The 21,337-nt window shown below is 37.9% G+C and overlaps 1 protein-coding gene across 8 annotated transcripts in view; it reads right to left on the bottom strand.

The window, feature by feature from the left end:
* The window catches only part of ATXN10 (ataxin 10), a 98,737-nt gene that overhangs the window by 37,323 nt on the left and 40,077 nt on the right, over positions 1–21,337 (bottom strand). For all 8 annotated transcript variants that reach the window (XR_011142485.1, XR_011142505.1, XR_011142507.1 and 5 more), the window contains exons 7-9: positions 16,208–16,373; positions 11,116–11,224; positions 7,803–7,972 (exon numbers count right to left, since the gene is read on the bottom strand). Coding sequence is in view for 5 of the 8 variants with exons in the window: in XM_068952149.1 (XP_068808250.1) it covers positions 7,803–7,972; positions 11,116–11,224; positions 16,208–16,373 (445 nt within the window). In the remaining 3 variants the exon portion in view is untranslated. The remainder of the gene's footprint in view (positions 1–7,802; positions 7,973–11,115; positions 11,225–16,207; positions 16,374–21,337) is intronic.

The raw sequence follows: 21,337 nt of genomic DNA, 5'->3' as shown, positions 1-21,337 counted from the left end.
CAGTGTTGCTGAACTATTTTTGAGGTCTGAAATGCATATTTTTCCTGATTGAATGATGTAGGAACTCTACATATGAACGTTGAAACTTCTAAAATAGCAGGAAAAAACCAAGCTCCAGTACATGGACACGTTAATATTTTCACTCTCTATGGTAAGCGAGGCACCCCTTTGCGGGGACAGAGTTAGAAGCCTGGTAATCAGTCAGTGAAAAGAAAACAATCCTGGGAGAAGCTCACTTACGCTGGAAAGGCTGCACAATTTCACCAGACCCTCTTCCCCTATGCCCTAACACAATCCTGACACGCAGGAAAAAGTAGGCTTAGCACTCAAAACAGACAGACCCTCGTTCTTCAGTCTAACAGAGCCCAATAAAAAAGGCTAAGCAACTTTTTTTACATTTCTGCTTCTGCAGCTTTTAAAAAATGGACTCAAGTGCTTCGGTACCCTTTGGCACCAGCATTACCAAGCTTCAGTGGAGTATTGCCACAAAGAACAGCAAGGAGCAGAAGGCTGCAGCTCCAGAATTCAGAACAAACAGCATCACCTAATGGCAGAAATTCAGTGTTGCAGATTACAGTTCCGCAGTTTTCTTTCTCTCCCTACTGATGGAAAAGAAGGGGGAAGGAAGGGAAGGGGAAAGGAAAGAAAAAAAAATGGTCTCCTCCTGAAGATTAAGTGCTGTGATACTGCCTCATATGCTTCAACAGCAGTTTTATCAAACAAATTTTCAGGGCTGGTAGAAGGTATACTGGTTGAAGGCAATTAGAAAAAGAACTGAAGGCTCATAAATGCTTTTTTGATAAGGTTATGTCAGGCTGAAGCCTTTAAGACATTATAGCTCTACAGAACCCGGTGAAGGAGAGCCACGGTGTAGAGGGAGTTAACTAACTGAACCACACTGAAATGAAACTGAAACTGGACACCAGACTTCTCCAAGCACATTTGTAAACTTCTGTCCACCTCAATGCTTCTCAGATTCTGGTGGAAAATGGCACTGCTAAAGTTAATACCAGAATTCAGCTGTATGCATTCAGTGATTTCAATCCTGCTTGCTGATGAGGGATAAGGGATCTTCCCCCCACAACATAAAGTGTCGTGCAATGTCTCCTTCATTTCCTCCTCACCCTGAATGCAGCACATACAGTACCACTAAAACCAACAACTATACAATAGATCCATCACAAAAAGTAATCTATCATATATGCCATGCTCCATTACTTCCTGAATGAAATTGTTTTACTGGCAAATCGAAAACATGAACTGAACTACCATATTATAAGTAGTGATGGCCAAACCTTAAGATCAGAGAGAAAAAAAAAGGGGGGGGGGAATTCGAAATTCTGTTTACTTTTATTTTGTTTTTTTTTTTTTTCCTTGCACCTATGTTTACAAACTTTAGGATTCCCCCACAAATACAAGCTGAGGCTCTTCAGTATCTCACAGTAACCAAAACTACAGTAACTACTCAGGAAACAGATGAAAAGATGACCAACTCTTGTGGCTCACAAGTAATTCAAACAGCAAACAAAGTCCTGTAAATGGAAAGCGTCGTATATGTCCAAAAGGGATCACGTCCAACACTCACAGCATTATAACATCAGCCCATCACGAAGTCTGGTGCAGCTTTAAAAAAATTTTTTTTTTTATGTGGTATGGCGGTTAAGGAAAGAAAGGAGAAAACTCAAAGTTCATGCTGAGGTTAGAACAATGGAAAACAACACAGAGAACTGTAACGAAATTCCCTTTATAGTAATGGAAAACATATCTCACTGGTATCTTTCACCAACAAAATCAGAGAGAGTTTGGACAGTTCAGATCTGCGCTGGAGAAAAAGTATTCAGAAAGGCAGACTTTCCTCCACATATCATGGTCTTCTCCCCAGCAATCAATAATACCGGCAAAGAACAAGAACCATGGATAAATCTCCTTCCTGAAATACAGGGTGCTACAAGTCTTGAGTCTGTCTTTCCTATTAGGCGCATCAGAAGGTGGTTATTTTAGTAACTGTTTTCTTAACACTGAGTACTCCAAATTCAGTTCTTTTTCACCTACTAAAACGCCAAGAAACATATGCAGTTGATACAATGCTCTTCACCAAACTGAGACTCACACGTAAAAAGAAATTCTCTCAATACATCAAAACACTTTGCAAGTTACCAGAACTGTAACACCCCATGCCCTAGAAAATATCCAAATCCAACGTGGAGGAAGGAAAAAAGTCACACTGTCACAACTCCCAGACTCCTCTTCTAGAAGTTAGGCCATACCATTTCACAACTTTATAGGCCTCAAAATATCAATCTGGAAAAAGAAATGATGAGGCTGATCAAGACTGTTGAGGAAAAGAGACATTTTCTGATTTTAGGGGACTTTAAACCAGGCCATTTGCCCAAAAGACGCTGAGATTCTTGAGAAGAAAACGGGCCTGCAAAACTCAAGAGTACACTTCTCTGTTTCAAAAGGGTAATACTCTATTAAGAGCTGCCTGCAATATCTAAAGGACATCTGTATCACACCCACTACATAGGTATGTTGTTTCATGTTTGTATTTAGAGAAAGTACTCCAAGCATCGAGGACTAGCATGCAGTACACCTTTCTTAGAAAAGCACTACATCAACAAGACTTAGGCCATCACATGAGCAAAGGTGTCATAGAAACACAGGAGAATTCTTTCATATAAATGTTTTTTTTTTCCTCCAAGTTTGCATTGAAAGGAGTACTTTTCCAATAGCTGCTCATTTTAAACAGGCATATTAAATATCTGTTATGTGTACAGTTTTAGCACTTATCCCAAGTGCTTGTAAAAAGTGCTGGTCTATTAAAAAAGGCTGTTTCATGATGACTTGCTGAGCTTTCCTTTAAAAAAGGCTACAGCCTTGTGCTCCATCATCACAAGGGTAACGTTATGCCAAGTAGGGTTAACACACACACACACGCACACACACACGCTTTCAGGGCCGAGAATAGCCCAACAGGCCTAAAAGTTGGTACTACCTGGACTGTTTGGAAATGCATGAAGAGCCAGTCTGTTTTAATTTTGAGTCTTAGAATTCTGACACCTAATCATTTCACTCCTTTCTATTGTCCCTCTTCACTATAAAACAATTTCTGCTGTTACTTAACAGCTTCATATAAATCAATAAACTTCACAAGAATAATTGTCTCCCCACAATCTTTTACTCCAAACGCCCAAGTCCTGTTCTTGCTTTTGGCAAACATATATGGCAAAAAAATGATCGTTCAACAGCTATCTTCACATTAGTGGAAGCCAACATAGATCACATTTATGTATATTCATGGTTTGGTCAGAGTCTCAGCCTATGATTCATGAGAACATAATAATACACAAACTGACTTTTATATCCTGTTATCCAGAAAAGATGACTATCACAGTAATCCTCCATATAAAGTAGACCAATAAAAATAAGTACTAGAAAGGAAGTACGGTACCCTGCATATGCCAACCTAGAGCCTTCAGCTAATAATAGAGTACATCCAGACAGTCAGTATGTGGAGGTGCCTTCATGTAGTATGCAATTTAAATGGAAAGCCACTAAGAATATAAACAAAAAACAAACAAAAAGCTTAAGCAGTATTAAAATTACCTTTATTAAACTTTGTGACCGTACCCAAGTTCTTCCCAAGTGAAAAATTACAATGATTAAGGTCTCAACTGTAATTGCGCTGGCAAGTCACGACGACAACAAACTGGACAAGTCACATGCAGTGACTGGATCAACCATATCATTGGCCAAAGATCTGGGGGGTGGGTGGGTGAGAGAAGGAGGGAAGAGGAGGAACAGGACAAGGAGAGAACAGTAACTTGCTGCCTAAAAAAGGGCAGCATAACTAAATAAAGCCTTAAATTATTCTTCTAGCAACAAATGAATCATATTGGGATAAATATAATTCAGCACTTTATAAACTGTATTATATCATGAATGCATCTCTGGTTTCATAGAAAGAAAAACCACCCCTTTATTACTCATACTGCCTCAACACTTAACAGAGCTCATGATTTTTTCTTTAACAGTCTCAAGCATTTCGATGAAAATCTGTAGCAGATTTGGCACTTGTTTTAGTCTTTATGATTGGGAAGAAGCTGGCATAAAATGTGCAGGAAAGCTGGGCATGAGATTTTGAAGACTAACATAAAAGCCATGAGACAAGGACTTGAAACAGTTACCTTAACGTGTCACCGCAGACATTTCTGAAGACCCTCTGGAACCTGAGACACTCTATTTGTGCAGCCTCAATACTAGTTAGGTAATAGATCATTTCCATGGGCAACATCTACGATTTTAAAGCGCTCCTTTCAGAGAGCCCATTTTAAACTTTAATGCTGACTTTTACAATGCTCTACCCAGACAAAACTCATTAAAGGGCTCAGTCCTGCAACAGTCTGAAAAAGCTCTTGTCCTTATCTAGCACAGCATTAAAACATCATTGTCCTAGCCCAACTTTTTGACTGGTGGGCCAACTTTTAACCACACAGAGCTGTTAGTTAAAAGATCAAGTTGAACATGCAAGAGCTCACCAGTTCATAGAATCAAGATCCTAAAGGCTCCGCCTTTTATTTATTTATTTATTTTTGCTCAGCCCTAAGCTAAGAGTCTCTTCCATTTTAGGCTGATGTTTAACATTTAAAATAATAATAATAATAATAATAATCACTTTTATGTAGTTTTCTAAAGGAAGGAATCAAGGTTAATTTGTCTCCTCTCTGTCAACATCCTTTATAGTTAAATTGGGATGCTCTTTGCTGTTGGTAACTCCAGGCTATGCCACGCCAGGAAGAATATATTTAGCTCAAATATTTAAATTAAACCTGAAGAAATAGAACAGAAAATGACATAGGGTCTTTCTGACATAGGGTCTTTCTGTCTTTGCCTATTTACAGGAATACCTACTGGAAAGTGAGGTGACTAGTTCCCTGCCTTACTGTGATGGATCATAGTTTTCTGCCTAAGCTTATTTCTTTTCCCTAAGACTATTTCTTTTGTGAGGAGTTTATGCAATTTGGCTTGTTTAAAATACGTAAGTTCATACATATGATTATATGTATTATCAGTACTTGAAAAAGCACAGGAATAACGTGGACATTATTCTGCATTGTTTTCCTTCCTCTCCTGTGAGGAGAGAGAAAATGCACAGACTTCAATCGCATAATCTTGCTGGAGTCAGTAAATGGGGAATTGAAAGGGAGTAGAAAGCATGACGAAGTTTGATTATGGTTTTTATTGTTTTGGAGTTCACTATTACCTCTAAGATTAAGCTGGGGAACCCAAACTGCTGGGGACTTCTGTCCTATGAAAGCTAGACATGAGCTGCGTTCCTTGCAGTGAGGGAGCTGCCAGCTGGCAGAATGTCAGCATGCTGAGATCATTCTGTACTGCTGCCTTTTGAGAGGGATCCTGAAGGGAAAAAATGCGACATTTCCAAATGCAAGGTTAAATCCTTGCATTGTAAGAACAAAGCACTCACTTGGGTTGGTGCTGTTATCTGGTTGCATTCACTTGGCAGTCTTTAACAGACTCTTGTCACTGATAGGGTAAACAGTTCATTGCTACTTGTTTATTTTGTTTGTTTTATTTTGAAGAGCCATGGAAATCGGAAACTAACCCCATTTTCATTCAGTTCTAGGTCTGACGCAAGCACCTCTTTGAAAAATTCATTCATATCTCAAAGCTTCTATTTTCTGATTTGTGCGATGGTATGCTATTTGCTCCGTTTCCACAAGCATGCATTCACGTATGCAAACTGCCTTAAAAATGAAAAGTCCTTTTACCAGAACCAATGTAAAATGCATTAAATATATCGAAGGTGCATGCAGGATATCATATTGTCGGCATTTATGAAGTTTCAATGGCACTCAAGTAACGTCACCTGATATCACACAGAAGAATAAGTAATTTTCAAGACAGCATAAAGCAATATTTGCAGGCAGTTTAAGGCAAGTTAATATCCAGCTTCCACTGAAAACAGTAAGCCTGCATACTTAATTGCTCCAGGGCCTTTGAAAATCCCACCCAAAATGCACAATAAGCAGTAAATCAACCCCTTAGAAATGAAAAAAAAAAAAAACCTCTCCGCCCTCCCATCATAAGGTATTCTTGCCCGCTAAAACGCATTTCTCTTACATAAGCACCTATTACATCATAGCAGGTCAGAGACAGCACTTTACAAAGCCAAAGTGATTAATAGCATGTATAATATTTTCAGAAATATTAAAATTCTTTATTATATACAGTGATAGGAATTTTCTATCTGTGTGCCTACATTAGTAGCAACTGTCAGTCTAAGACAGCAGCGTTTCTCAGATTTTCCATCTCTCTATCCTCCAGAAAAAAAGGAAAGGGGTGAAATTCCCCTCCCACACACTCTGGAAACACCTTGCTGCCATTGTAAAAGTCTACCTTGGTAGACCCCGCAGCAGCTGAAGCCAGATTTGATCACATCAGTACAAAAGATGATCTCTACAAAATAATCACAAGGAAAGTACTTCGGAAACAGAAGTTGCTAACACAGACTGATCTTTCAAAACTCAATGTCTCAAGACTTTCCTGGCAACACACAATTACACTCAGACTATCTCATCATACGCAACTTCCTGCACAGTAAAGCAGTATTAATCGCTGTATATTTGGTACTTGTTGACATGGGCCTCAGCTGTGTACCTTAAGAAAGAAGTAAAAATACTTTTATCTCCTTTACTCCTCTCCTTTGATACAGCTTTTCTTTTACGAGTTTCATTTCCTAGCCTAGAAATTGGTTCCTTGAAAGCAGATCAAAACTTGGATTTAAATTCAGAAAAAAACAAATACAGGAAAACGACCCCAAATATCCCAAAGTAATTAATATCAATAACCAAGGCTACTCAAGAATTAAGTTCCTACCAGAATGAGGCTGCCATAACGAAACAAACACATCTTCATGGGAATCGACAAGAAATCCACAATGAAAAACTGGAGAAATCAAGTCTTCACAAAGCTGAAGTCACTGTAATGAGCAACATAACGTTGCTTTGGCCAAATAAGAAAAGTAACCTACTTGATCTTCTGCAATGCTCAGATGCATCATAAGACAGCATTTTTTCACTATAGCTTTTATTGCTGAAATTAGGTTAGTCAAAAAGGTCTGGAGGAAAGCTGCATATTGTATTATATTCAAGAAAAAGGATTTCATTGTCAGAAACACGCTGTTGTTCCTTCTTTTTCCTCACTAAGGAAACAAGACTAACTTTCCAAAAAGGAACTCTAAAGACAAAAGATTCAAAGTGATTTGATGGAAGCAGACCTACATCTTGAAAGTGGCAGGCAAAAAAATTAAGGAATAGAACAGAGAAGGAAAGAAAAAAAAAATGAGGGGGAAAAAAAAAAAGCAAATTCAAAGATTAAAAATGAAATTCCAGCAGCAATTCCCATCCATTTTCCTTCAGAGTCTGGCTGAGGTTTAGTCTCAGAGACATTTTCATCTTAAAGAAATTGCAAATGTGAGAATAAAGGAGACAGACCTGTCCTATAGCTTTGCAGACTAAATGACAGAAACAAGATGTAGACTGATCCACACTACATTATTAAAAAGTTAATATACCTATTATAATAACTATACATGATTTGATGTTTGATTTTCGAAACACTACGGCAGTCAAAAATTTGCTTGCTTTTGCAACACTAATTTTAAACTATTTGTAGATCAACAGTATATTTTAATCAGATGATTACAGTCATGATCAGATGTATGTAACTGTTCACATACCAGAGTTCTGGGAGGAGGGGAAAAAAAAAAAAGATAATCTTACCTTGTCTTGGTTTTCCTTATTTTTGTAACACAAATTTCCAATCAAACGAATGAGATGAGATTTAAAACCCACGGCTGGATGTGAAATTTCTTCCTGTCCTGTCATAACCTGTGTGGCAGTGAAGATATTTGCAGCCTGTTTCCCAGCAAGATGAGTTAATCTCAGGGTATCTGAAGAAACCAAAACATTTTAATAACCTATCACATGAAAATTGGTCTACGGACAGCATTTTACTGGCATTTTAAAATTGTCAGCCTCAAAGTTAACCAATAAAATTTCAGCAGTATGTTAAAAGAAGTTTGAAAATGTTATTTTCTTAATTTAGATTAGTTCAAACTCTTCACAGCAACACAAACTAATTATGGAATTGCTTTTTCCTGTTCTCCAGTCTGCTTTGAGCTCAGTAGGATGAGAAAAGATTCTCAGTTCATCTAGTACCTCACCATACTATTACAAATCCTTGACTTCCCTGTCAAACGGAAAATACTAATATTCCTGTATGGTAAATGCTAGTTCAGAGCAACGAAAGATTTTTTTTTTTTTTAATACATTTAGAAGACCTAAACAAATACTTAGGACAGTCAGTCCAGAGAGACACTAGAAGGAAGGGAAACTCTAAAATGTGTGAAAACAACATCTCATAAAAAGAGGACACCCAGAAAAAAGTTGAAGTCACATGAGCATCTGGTAGTCCATACATCTGAGAAGTCAATTCACTAGGAGCTGTGCATATATTAAAAAACAAATGAACATTACAAATATAAATATTTTTCCCCCCTAAGAGCCCTACCATACTAATAATTGGCCCAGTATAACCTCTTCCCAAAGATGCTACATGCAACTTACACTGGAACAATAAAGATGTAGCAAAACCAGGTTATAGCACAGGGTGAAACAGTAACGAAGACCTACGCTCCTTCTGCTTCAGATGTGACAACATCCAAAGTGGAATGGACACCAGACTTTCTGGATTTACATTAGAAGAAACTTCACAGGTCCTCATAATACTGTTTTAATCCTAGACAGCTGAAGGAAAAATTCTCAATGCCTTAATGGTGATATAAATAGGTAACTAAATTTTTGGTAGTTTTAAAAAATGTTAACTTAAACAAAAATTTTAAATGCCGTACTTTAATAGGGCCTAGTGGTCTCCTGTATGAAAGCTACCACTTTTGTTCATTCGGGTTTTTAGAACTGAGCAGAACAAAACTATCTCCTGACTCTTGGAAAGAAAGAAAAATCTAAAGCCAGTAGCCCCTAAATAACACGATCAGAAAACAGCATTTAACTCAACCTTCTCTCACACAAATTTGTTTGCTCATGTAAATTCATGAAAATCGACATCCTTTTTATGACATTCGCTTTGCGCTTCTTTTCCTTTTAGTCTTAGTAGCTTCCTTACACATGAACACAAAAGAGGAAGTTAGTGGTCTTCCCAGACTTGCTGTCTCCCCATAAAAAGGGGCTCCTAAATGGAAAGATTGAAAAAAAAAAAAACCAGAAACAAACAAAATTCTAACTTTACTACAGAGCTGACAAAATGAAATGAGGCTATCTGACCTGGAGAGAGAGGTGCAGCAAAAGAGGATGAACAGCAGTCACCTTCCACCCACGATACCAATCCCGAGAGAGCAGCGCTCCTCTCAACTGGGGTACGTCCAACAAAACACAACAACTGCCTCCTGTCAGCTATTCTCTCAACTGAACGCATAAGCCTGACATTCTTCCTTGTGATCCCAAAGAGTAACCCTTCCAATGAACCCCTCAATCCATAACACCGCTTCCCTGGTGACATTCTTCAAACACTGTGCAATTAGAATATTAATAGTGCTAAAGACATTAAGACTGCAATAGTGCTGTCTAATTTAGCACTGCTCTTCTACTGAAAACAGAACACTTCTTAGCTGATACATAATACAACATTCAGATATTTTTCTAATCCTTTCTAAAACTTTCCAGTAACCACAGATTAACCTAGACCTAGACATTTCCAACAGGAGACAGGTTTCTCGTGAGATCATCTGAGCAGAAGAACCGCTTCATCAAAAGATCCCTCTTTTTAAAATAAAATCGTTTATAACATCTTCAGTTCAGGAGTTAGGCGACACGTAACAGAGTTCTTCATCTATTTTGCTAATCCAACGACTATAGGATTAAAGGAGTTTTGTAGCCAGCAGATAGGTTTAAAGAGAGCCTATCTGAACTGATAAATTCCTGTTGAGGGTACCTGGGAACTATGCAGGATGCACAGGGCAGTAATGTTCTAGCTTGCACCCATGTTTAATTAGCCTGGAGACAACTGGGGAGAAAAGTCAGTCTGTGTCCAGCAAGAGACAGCAGGACTGGCCTACAGACTGCTAACCTTAGCAGACTGATGTGCAGCTCAAGTTCTCTTCTGTATTGAGGGACTTACACAACCATCAGAAGATATGAGTAGTCATTTTGTGTTTCCTTAAAATATACATACATGCAGATGAAATATATATTGTCGTAAGCTGTCTTAATGTAAGCTATATAACTATGCACCTGAGTCTCATCAAAAATAGACTTCTTCATAAAAAGGGGACTCTCAGAACATCTCAATATAGAGAGATACAGTAAACTGTTGTTTCAGCCACCTGTTTTACTCAAAACATTATATAATTAATTCTTTAACATCCATCAAAGGTTTACAAGTTACTCGGAAAGCTGTGCACTACATCAGTTTCAAAAAGCACTGATTTAAGAAGGCACAGGTCACACGTACGCTTTTTCCTCCTTTCTCCCTGACTATTTAGGGTCTCTCTGGATCATCCTGGCTTCGTCTTACTTGTGTAAAACCATTATTTTATTGTTTCTCAGCAGAAGAAAACTTCTTTCAAGTTAACCTTTAAAAGTCACTGAATTTGATTAAGAACCTTCAATCCCTATTTAGCTTCAGTTTTCAAGAATTTGGGGAACAGAAGGGAACAGGCATTGAAAAGTCCTATTTCTACTTCTCGAGGAAGTTCTTCCACACACATTCAGTCAGTGGAAGAACATAGGAAGCGGTTGTCCTTTTGCACAACTCCTACCATATAAATAGCACATTGCTGAGAGTTGAATAAAAGCTCTGTTGGGTTATAGGCACCAACAGAGCAAGTAGAGCAGCCGAAAAATTCCAGGAACAAATCAAATATTTGAAAATGCAGATTAATTCAATCTCTTATTTATTTATTTTATTAAAAGGTCAGAATCATAATTACCATCAGTTGCGGAAAACATGTTTTCATTCACAGAGCAACATGATTTGAAGCCAGCCAGCAGTTCATAAACTCTGTGGCTTTTCACTCACCTACAGCTGTTTCAAGTAGCCCAGGCAAAGCTTGTAGATGTTCTAGCTGTCCGCTGGTTGATGTCATTTCACAAAGAACGTCAAGAAGTCGAATTGCAACCAGTGCTTCCTGTAAATGAAAATACCTTTCTGGAAATGTTTTATGAAGGATAACATATGAACATAGATCTGACGATCTACTGAAGGACAAGAACTCTCAGCAACTCAGTTTCTTTGCAGGTCTTTTCAACTGCCAAGAGTAAATTTATATAAAATAGGAACACCTTTCTAGAATAACGATAATATAGTGCATTGCAATGCTTTCTTCTCTACAGTCAAAAGCAGTGTTATACGTGCCCTGAAAGATCATGGGGAAAACAAAACAGAGCCATAAGGGATAAAATTTTAACAAAAACACAGTAGCTTCCAAAAGCAGAAATACAGAAAATTACTAGCTGAGAAAATTATTTCTGTATAAATGTTTTCTTTGAGTTTATTCCGTTAGGAGTGTCCCACTTTAAAGACACAACACCGCCTGCAAGACACCAATTTTTTATCCGCAGGAATTCTGTAAAGTACTGTGGTCAAATGAACTTTGGCTGCGAGAATTTACATTATTCTTGGGTAAATAGGATAGGAATCATAGATGCAGCATTTTGGTTAGGTATGAAACGCACCATTTTATTTGCATATTATTTATTCAACCAGAGAACTATTTTTTCTCATGGGTTGTGTTGCTGTGTGCTTAGAACGACAATGCAGCACTTACAGAAGGTTACCTTAAGATTATATGGAATAATTAGGAATGCCACATATTGCTCAATAACAAGATTGCAACTGCAACCTGGTTCCTTACAAGGTGTGCTATGTAAACTGCAAGTAGCCTTGAAAAGGCTCACACATACATCAGAGCAACTATTTCCGCCTTGTTTTCTTCTTGACCAGGACGGAGCAACGTTTACGTCTGACTGCACCAAGAGTATAGCATTTTTTAATTCACATAGTCAACATAACATGATTGAAGCCATCAACAATTTTGTTCACTAAGTACTCGGATTATATCCGCTCTTTGCTCCTTTCTGTGCTCTCTGAGGACAGTAAATGGGTAGAGGGTCCAGATGCCAAAAGTCGCGTTTCTGTTTGCTTCCTCACACAGGTATACAAGCCAAGTCACAGCCTTGCCCTAAGTTACGGTATAAATTGCTTTCAACAAGACAAAATCAGCCTCCGAATAAATTGGTCAACGTAGCAGTATAAAGTACAGTTGAGTTGTTCTTTGGTCATGGACATTAAGCAAGTTTTTGCAATTTTTATCTCATTTTGCATTGTCACAAAACTGTAGCTTAATCAAAAACCTCTTCAGCTCATATGCTTTACACTTGCCTTTTCACAAAAAAGTTACATGCTTTACAACTCTAAGGCAAATAAGTATCAACAGATGTGATAATTCAAAGACCATTGCTGCCTGTGCATACTCCATTGCCCATTCACTCACACCTATAACCTCTGTAGCAGCAGATACTATAAGCAGGGTGTGGCTTTTTCTTTTTTTTCTTACTTTTACGCTCCTTCTAATGCTCCTAACCTTTCCCGTCCCCCGTCCTTGTTTGCTGTCCTCTACATACTTCTTTCCAGGATTTTATACTCCTGTCTCTCCATTTCTCTTATCCCACCATCTGGCTCAGATCAGCAACTGTTCCAACTGTATTCAAGAAGAGAAACAGACTGCTTAGAAAGTACACACACACACAAATCACGTCTACGTATAAAACTTGATACTTTCAAAAAAGTATGATAGTTCCTTTTTAACTTCAGCAAGAAGATGCTGTTCACACCCCAACTGATTTTGAAATCTGATAGCCATGTTGATTTGGATATAATCTGAAAAGTAAATAAGGAAGTGATGGAAAAGTTTTCAAATTAACATATTTCAAGAGAGACCCAGAAAAGATGTTCCTTACCATGAGATTAAATAGGAAGTCAAAATCCCAGGGACAGTTTTATTTTGGAAGTATGGTTGAAAGTTAGTGAAAGCAGACTGGTGCTAAAGCCAGGCTTACAATGGAAAATTATTTTAAACGTTGGTTTAAGCACTACAGAAGCAAAGTAGGCATTGGCTTGAGATGGGAGCTACAAGACCTGAGGTGCCCTAGGGAACCTACATATGCCTAATAAATTGAACAGCGGATGGGACCCAGACAATGTTTTGGGAGACAAGCCAATTCAAAGCTATTCTCAAAAAGGCACTTTCAGTGTGGCCTCCCAGTTTTGGGGGCTAAGAGAGCTTACTAGTATAGACGTAGCCTGACCAAGACACCTAGTTTCAGGGCCACGGGAAAAGCCCAGGAATAGTTTAGTTTATCAGCACAAATGTTGCCTAAAGCATTTTTAAAGACAGACTATGTATAGAATTGTATTTTTTTCAGTTAAATACAACTCTTAGGCAAAAACTAAAATATTTAAATAATCAAAGAGAAAGTGGTACCTTTTTTTGGGGGGGGGGGGGACCACTTCTATTAAGAAAAGAAACAGTTTCTATGAATTTAACTCGAATTTTTCTTCTCCCATGGCAAGCATGTGTTATATATAAATATATATATGTTTATGTGTATATGCATGTGTGTAGGTATACACACACACACTTTTTAAAAGCTGTTCTTGCCCCTTCTTTTGATTTATTCAGCTATTTGTGACTCATGTTGCAGTCACTAAACAATCCACATTTCCCACCAAATAGCGCTACTCAACTTATCATGTCTCACGTCCATGTGAGAGAAGGATAAAAAGTCATTGCCTAACAGGGCAACTGATACAGCAGCATTCTCAATAGTGCTGTCCCAGCACCTTCAAGTTGGACAGAGACCTTCTGCTAGGCGCAAACAAATGTTTTTTTTCCAAGAACTGAAACCACAGTTAGTTGGAAAGTAACCACACAGGATTAAAAATAAAAGAAAAAAAGAAAGATGGAATTGTCTCAGTATATTTCCTCTTGCTGCCAAGCTGATACCTTCTCTGGAAGTAGTTAATTAAATCTTCTACGATATCTCAGACTAAGAGGTTAGTGCAGTCCTGGGGAAAGGGGTCAAAGGAGTGGGGAAAAAGGAAGCCATCTTTCTTGGATAGGTAAGAATAAGATTGCTGTTGAAGACCTGCTTCCCATTTTAAGTTTTCTTATACACCCACAGCTGTTGTTTCCTTATGAAGTGATTTTTGGTAACTTTCCATATGACCTTCCTGTGCATATCTGTACATTTAAAACTCTTTTTTTTTTTGGCTGAAAGATGTGCAAGAGGAAGTTACAACAATGTTTAACATTATCCTATAAAAGCACATAAAGATAAATTTTTTTTCATTTGAATTCCAAATTACAGTTACGAGATGTTCTTAAGAATTCCTCCGCCTGGAACTACCACAGGTTAATTTTGTTTCAAGAATAAAATGTTTCCCACTACATGCATATTGGGTAACACAATTTCAGCAAACCATAGCGGTCCCCTGACAGGATGGAAGCTAGATGTAACATTTCTAAAAACGTATCTTCTAATGCTACACTCATCTTAAACACTTTTAACTATTACGCAAATGTTAGCTACATATTTGAAATTAAGTATGACTAATCAGTGAGAACTCAAGGCATCAAAAGGAATTAAAACAACGTTTTACTAAGTCTATGTTTGACCAACGCGTATTAGGGTTTCTCAGGCTTTAAGTTTTGTGGTTAGGCTTTTTTTTTTTTTTTTAAGGCAAAAAAGAAAACTCATATCAGCGAAAAACATCAAAACTCAAACTTGTTCTATACAAAGGGATTCAGAACTGAGAGCAATACAACTGGCACCCCCTGTTCAGAATACAGTGATCTAACATAGCACCAGGTGCTTTCTTCAAGCAGTTTGTTGAAAATAAGAAGAAAAAAGTAAAAGAACAGATTATTTTAAAAGACCTTTACCCTTAGATGGCCTAAACCTCCTTATGGTATGGCAAGTAGCCAGCATCTCTTGGATACTTTGTAAGGAGGACATGAAATAAGGCCATCCGGAACTCGGCTCTGCATCAGAGGTTCCCAAAGTGCAGCCCACAAGTCACTTGTGACCCATAAAAGCCTTCCTATTTAGCTTGCAAAGGGATTTCATTGTGGCCATACTCAACAGAACCGATTAAGTCTGAGGCAATAACAGATCTCATTCAAGCGGACTGGAGCTGGGTTGAGTGGTTGGGTGCCTCCTGCAGACAGGCGATGTCAGCCACTAAGAGCCCAGAAAGCTCTGCAACTTGAGGCTGTGGACCTAACCAGCCCCAGGAGCACCACCTTGTCAGAGCCACGTAAGGCCCACCATGTAGCACCAAATTGTTGGGAAAAAGAGTCAGGGACTAAAGCCCTCACTAGCAGGGAGGATCACTGCACTTTTCAGAGAGCTGCCCCTGTCTTGAGCTGAATACACACGTATCACACAGCTTTCTGTGATGAGGACTTGGTGTTCCAGGTCCTAAACAGATTGGGAACATCTGCCATGCAAATAGCCAACTTCGAGTTCAAAGTAGTAGTATTTGGGAACGTTATGATGTGTCCAATATTAATCGCAGTTATTTAAGTTAACAACAACAAAAAAAAATCAAACCCTAAGATTTACTTAGTTTAGCACCGTTGCATGGGGGAGGTGAGTATTTACTATATTTACTTTTGTTTCAAATTTATTTAAAGAAAAATTCAGAGATGTTGTTCTCCTCCCATACATACAACAAATATCTAAAGTTTTGAATAAAAAGTAATTCATAAAGTAAAATAATTATAGACGTGCTCTCCAGTAAGACCCTGGCAACTTAAAAGAAAAAAAAAATCTGGCAACTTAAACTTTTTAAAGTTTTGAGATATTTTACATGGTAGATGTATTTTTATCTCAAAGTACTGGATCCTTTGTCATACTCAAATTCCCAAAATCTCACCTCCAAACCCTTGCCTACTGTCTTACATATTTACCAGGGAACAATGCCACTGCTTTACCAACATAAAGGAAACTCTGAAACATACAGAAACAGTAACTGTGATTTGACGTATGAGCGGCAATGCAGAGTCGTCACTTCAGATTCTAACACTGTTATGTTTTATCCGTTTTACCTCATCTTTTGCATCTGCTGCAGAAGTTAACTTGAGCACAGCTTGAGACTTCTCCTGGAAACATCCTGCAAGGAAGTCAGCATGTCTCAAGAACACAGTCATTTCTTCACTGGTAACTGGGTTGTTCTCACTTATTTTCGCCATTATCAGTTCTAACAAAGTAACTCTAGAATTAGAAAACAACTTGTTAACTTTATACGGCTCAGGGAATTTGGTTAACAGTAGAATATGCAGATATGGTTGTTAAAAATGATGTAACGATTACCATTTTATTAATAAATTTGATATTAAAACATTTCTTAAAAACACTGACAATCAGCTCCTGTTCACCATAGATGCTGGTGTATTTCTGCACAGCATTAAATTCAGTTCACCTTTCCATTAATACAATCTCGCCAGTCAAGTCCATATTCTTCTCAAGTTTGTTTCAATTTTTAATTTCTTATGCCCTAACATATGCTGTATGTCTAAAATTTCGACCAGAACAGCCTTTAACAGCTGCTGCTAAGTTCAGCACAGACTATCTGACAGCTTCCGTTTGAAAATACCAGCTTTTCACAGCCCTTGCCTTGCACACAATCCTTCACTAACTCCCTTTCCCAACTGAAAAACAATTCTGAGCAGAAACAGGAGGAGAAAATTGATACGTACACTCGGTTCTATGCAGTTGTTTCATAACTGCCACTAGATAGACTATAATAAATTCAAGTTAATTATTCATATACCCACTGAGAGCTATTCAGTGTATTAAATCAGCCATTAAGCGGATACTTAAAGAAGTTGCTCTATAAAACGTCCCTGGGTCATTTATTTTAACAGTTTTAATGTTGTTTTATTTCTGATATCCCTTCATGTTGTTATGGCAAATCTCAACAGAATATTTGGAGGAAATAGAACTTTAATGTGGCAGAGGCCCTACTACAGCTTCCCTGTTAAATTTCAGCAAAGAAGAGAACATGGGTTAGCATGATTACACAGTAATTCTCTCAGCCTGAAAGAGCTCTATTTACTGAAGGCATCCAAGAGCAGGCTCAGAGTTTTCTTTGACTAAAATATTTGCAATTCCATTGCAAAATATCTGCAACGGAAGGACTGACATTCAAACGTATGAAGCAGTTCAAATGTATGCATGTTTGTTTGTTTTAATTTACCAAGCAAGCTGTCACACAAGGGAGAAAAATGTCTTTTTCTGTGGAAAAAAGCATGGTCACTGCTTCATTAACCTCAAAAACCTCACCTCTATTAATCAAGTTTAAGTTACTCAGTTCTTGCTAAACTAAACCTTATATGTCATTAATACAGCTGGATTAAACAATTATCTCAATGAGCACAAAAATCTTTTTCAACATGACAGCACAGAAATGTACTCAACATATCTGGAAAAGGAACTCATGACAGAACATTGTCAAACACTACTAATCTCTCTTACAGGCTTTACTTAGGTAGGTGATGAAGCACCAAAACAGAACAGTTATGTTTGTTCTACAGGTTAAAGTAGGGTACTGTACACTTGCCCATCTACAGACCACCAGAGATAGGTTACCCTACATTCCAGGCTGTCTGTAGGTTTTCAGATTTGGCATACCGTACTAAAATCAGGTAGAGTGCACAGATGTGTCATTCATTCCCAAGATGGAAGTTCTTACTGAGTTTAAAGCTTTTCAGATATAGCCTCAGCTAAGAAAACAGGCTGCTCACAGATTCTATGACCAGAAGACCCATTCCAGCACAGTACCATCGCCTGCATAACAGAAATTCAGTCAGCTGTTCTTGAGCTAATAATCCAAATATAGCTTTTAAAAGGGCAAACAATCCTTCTGTAAAGGAGTTGGAGGGTGACCGCATACTCTGATAGGCTGTATTAGAGAGAGAAAATTATCGCCAATACGGAAATAGCTTCCTAACCCCTTTTTGCATCACTCTTCCTCTAGCAATATAATCACGTGCCCTCTTAGTTAATCAAAATCCTTCCAAAGACATAGGAGTGACATGAAAGCATCACCTGTATGTAATTTCTGTCAAAGGTTTCTGTTCTCTTTAAGCATTCACACATCAACACTATCTTTCTGAGCTTTCTTCTAGCCATAGACATTCAGGACAATGCCCGTCCTTCCTCTAAATTTCAAGCAAGTCTTGTTACTCAGCCAAAAGTTTCCTGAGAGCAACTTTTTGTCCTAGTGCAAGTTCCCTTACATTCCTTTCCTCTATTGTTTCTCTCTGTCTTCTTCCAAGTCTCCCTACAATCTATCCAAGTTAGTTCTCTCGAACAATCTCTCATTTGCAGATTTCTTTTATGCTATCTCACAAAAATTTTTCAGTCAGTCAAATGATCCTACTTGGTTGCTTTTGGCTAAGTACCGCAATGGATATGACAACTGTTTGTGCCAGTTTCAACATGTCTCGTCACGAATTTTCGTAACTTTCGGTTCAATATCTGAGTATAGCTTTGTATAATATGTTTGAGGGTTGAGTTTTTTTTCTAGCAGTGCCAGGTACCCTACGTTGAGTGCCTATTTCACCACTAGTGATTCTATCAGTGACTACACCATTCACTGAGAACACTTTACATGAAATAATCAAATCCATAAGTTTTAAAGATGTAAATAGTTGAGCATCCTAAAAAACATCTCAAGCATTTCTGTTCTGTATTTTTGTTGCTATTAATGAAAGCAAGAGTAAAGGGACAACACAGATGTATACATTTTGAAGATTTTACAATGTAATTAGGCTATCAAGGCACTAACTTACGTCGTCGATGCTCAAAGCTAACTCGGATTAAAGGAAAACAGGCTTTTTCTAAATACTTTTGCCAAACACTTGTGCATATGGGCACATCTCAAATCTGGCAAAGAATTCAAGTATCTTTACAATCTTTTGGCTCAATACCGTAGCCGTATGTTTCTGCAGTAATCACCTGCAGAGAAACAGCATTTTCACATAATCACACGCTTGCCAGAATACCATTAAAAAGGCTGATCACGTTTTCACAGCACTTATTCCAGGCCACCTGCAAACTCAGGCATGCAACAGCAAATCACTTAAATTTGGTTTGGATATGGAAAAAAAAAAAAAAAATTTGTCCAAAGTCAGGAGTTTGTCTTTTAATTGAAAGTTTAGGTCCCAGATTCACTTCCACAACAAGAAGGGCTCCTTCTTGGCACACATCATGGCCACAATATCACAAATACACTAGAATTCAATTCAGGAAATACTTTAAATACTGCAAATACTGGGAATAGTGCAAATACTGTGGTTATGCAACTGCAAATACTTTGGTTATCTAAGGCAACTGCCAGGTTTTTTTTTTTTGGGGGGGAGGGGGGGGAGCCACTAATGTAAGTATTAACAAATTTTCTCTGCATAGTTCACAGCTTTTCAGTAAATAGATTTAAAATAAATGTATTTAATGTGCGTGATGCAGAATACTGTAACAGTTACCATTTATTCATGAGCTCAAGCTGCCTTGCCCAGACATCTCAATACCACATCTGTCCTTTCTTCATTCATATGACTCAGTTAGCCTTATTGGACACCCAATGTGGCACTCTTCCAGTGAAGGCTCCTTGTCTCATTCTGAAAGAATGAATTCCCTATGCTTTGGTTTATACGGTCACTTTTCCCCCTCCCCACTTAATGACACTCAACATGTTTTTATCTAAACTTGATTTTCCTCCTTATGTACCTCAAAAGAATGCATTCTTAAATACGTCAGGAAGTTCATATATGAAGAATGTCACCACAGGGTTTTCTTCTATAGCTCAAATGCAAAAGGACTATTTCTACAACACATACTTCAGTATGTTTGATAGTAAATTAAAAAGTAGCAAACTGTGACTATCTTTTTGGAAAACAGTTAACTTCGAGTTGTAGAACTCTTGTGAGTGATAAATATGGTGAATATCCCGCAACTAGCCATCCAGTGTGAGTATCTGTATGTCTACACAAAACACCTTTCTGCCAAAGTAGCACATCATCCTAAGTAGCATGGTACATGCAAGTGAATGCATCTGAGACCCTTCTAGAACTGTTTAGATGTACAAAGCTATCCATTGTTCTAAGAACAAATTAGCAACCTAACACAGCCCCGACTGTCCTCAAGGGGAATTTGGGGGGGGGGGGGGGGAATGATGACATCCCCCAAAAGAATAAACCTGGCTCGTTCCCTTAATATAGTCTTTCCAATTAACTATCTGGTTAAGGAACTTCTGCTTCTAGGAGCAGTAAGCACATAGCTTGTACTCCTTCCCATATGGTCAGCACGAAGAAAGGAGAAAGACAGTTTTTTCCTCCTTGCCACTCCTATGCCTTGCTTTATGCCCCATACTTGTACATAAACTGTATTTTATCTACCATTTTCAACCATATTCTGCTGTCTGCCATCCCTTTTGTTTCTTTATAATCTCTAATCAGTATCTGAGCCACTTTTTTTTTTTTTTAAATAACACCATGGCTTTAGCCACAGCAAAAAAATACGAACAAAAACATGACAAGGGAGAGTTCTGTTTACTTCATTGTTTTCACTTGCAAAAACTGTAGACAGGAACTTGCAGCTTCCCTGCAGGAATGGCGAATAAAGTAGCCATTTTGAATAGAAAGAAATATATGACCAAGGAATGTTTAAACTGTCAGAGGACTTGTGGAATTATAGCACAAGATTTCCAAGTGTTTGTTATTCTAACTTAAAATAAATTTTATCTTCCCCCATTTTTTATTAAAGCAATTGTAAATGAGTATTTTTCCTATTACAGAAATGGCCATTTTCCATCAATTCAGCAGGCATTTATTCAACTGCTTGAAGGAAAGCTAGCTACTCTCTTTCTAGGCTGAAGGTCTGTTATAACATTTAATACTTCTTAAATAATGGAGATACTAAAAGATTAAGTAATTATGGTGGTCTTTACATCTATGCTTTTTAGCTTCTGCTAACCAATATTAGGTACACATCCAACACATCCAGCTTTAGTAAAGTTAGTACATCAGGCTTCCTTTTAATTTCTTGTAATTACAACAGGGGTATGAACAGCTGAGTACATTTCAAATACAGCTGTAAAACACTGCAGGGTGTGGTGCTCTTATGAAATCAAGGCACAGGCATGAAGTCTTGCCTTTTTTTTTTTTTTTTTTTTGAAG

The sequence above is a fragment of the Struthio camelus genome, chromosome 1 (assembly GCF_040807025.1).
Source record: "Struthio camelus isolate bStrCam1 chromosome 1, bStrCam1.hap1, whole genome shotgun sequence".
Taxonomy (NCBI): Eukaryota; Metazoa; Chordata; class Aves; order Struthioniformes; family Struthionidae; genus Struthio; species Struthio camelus.
Note: the sequence above shows the minus strand (reverse complement) of the source record. Positions and strands in the feature narration are given on the sequence as shown.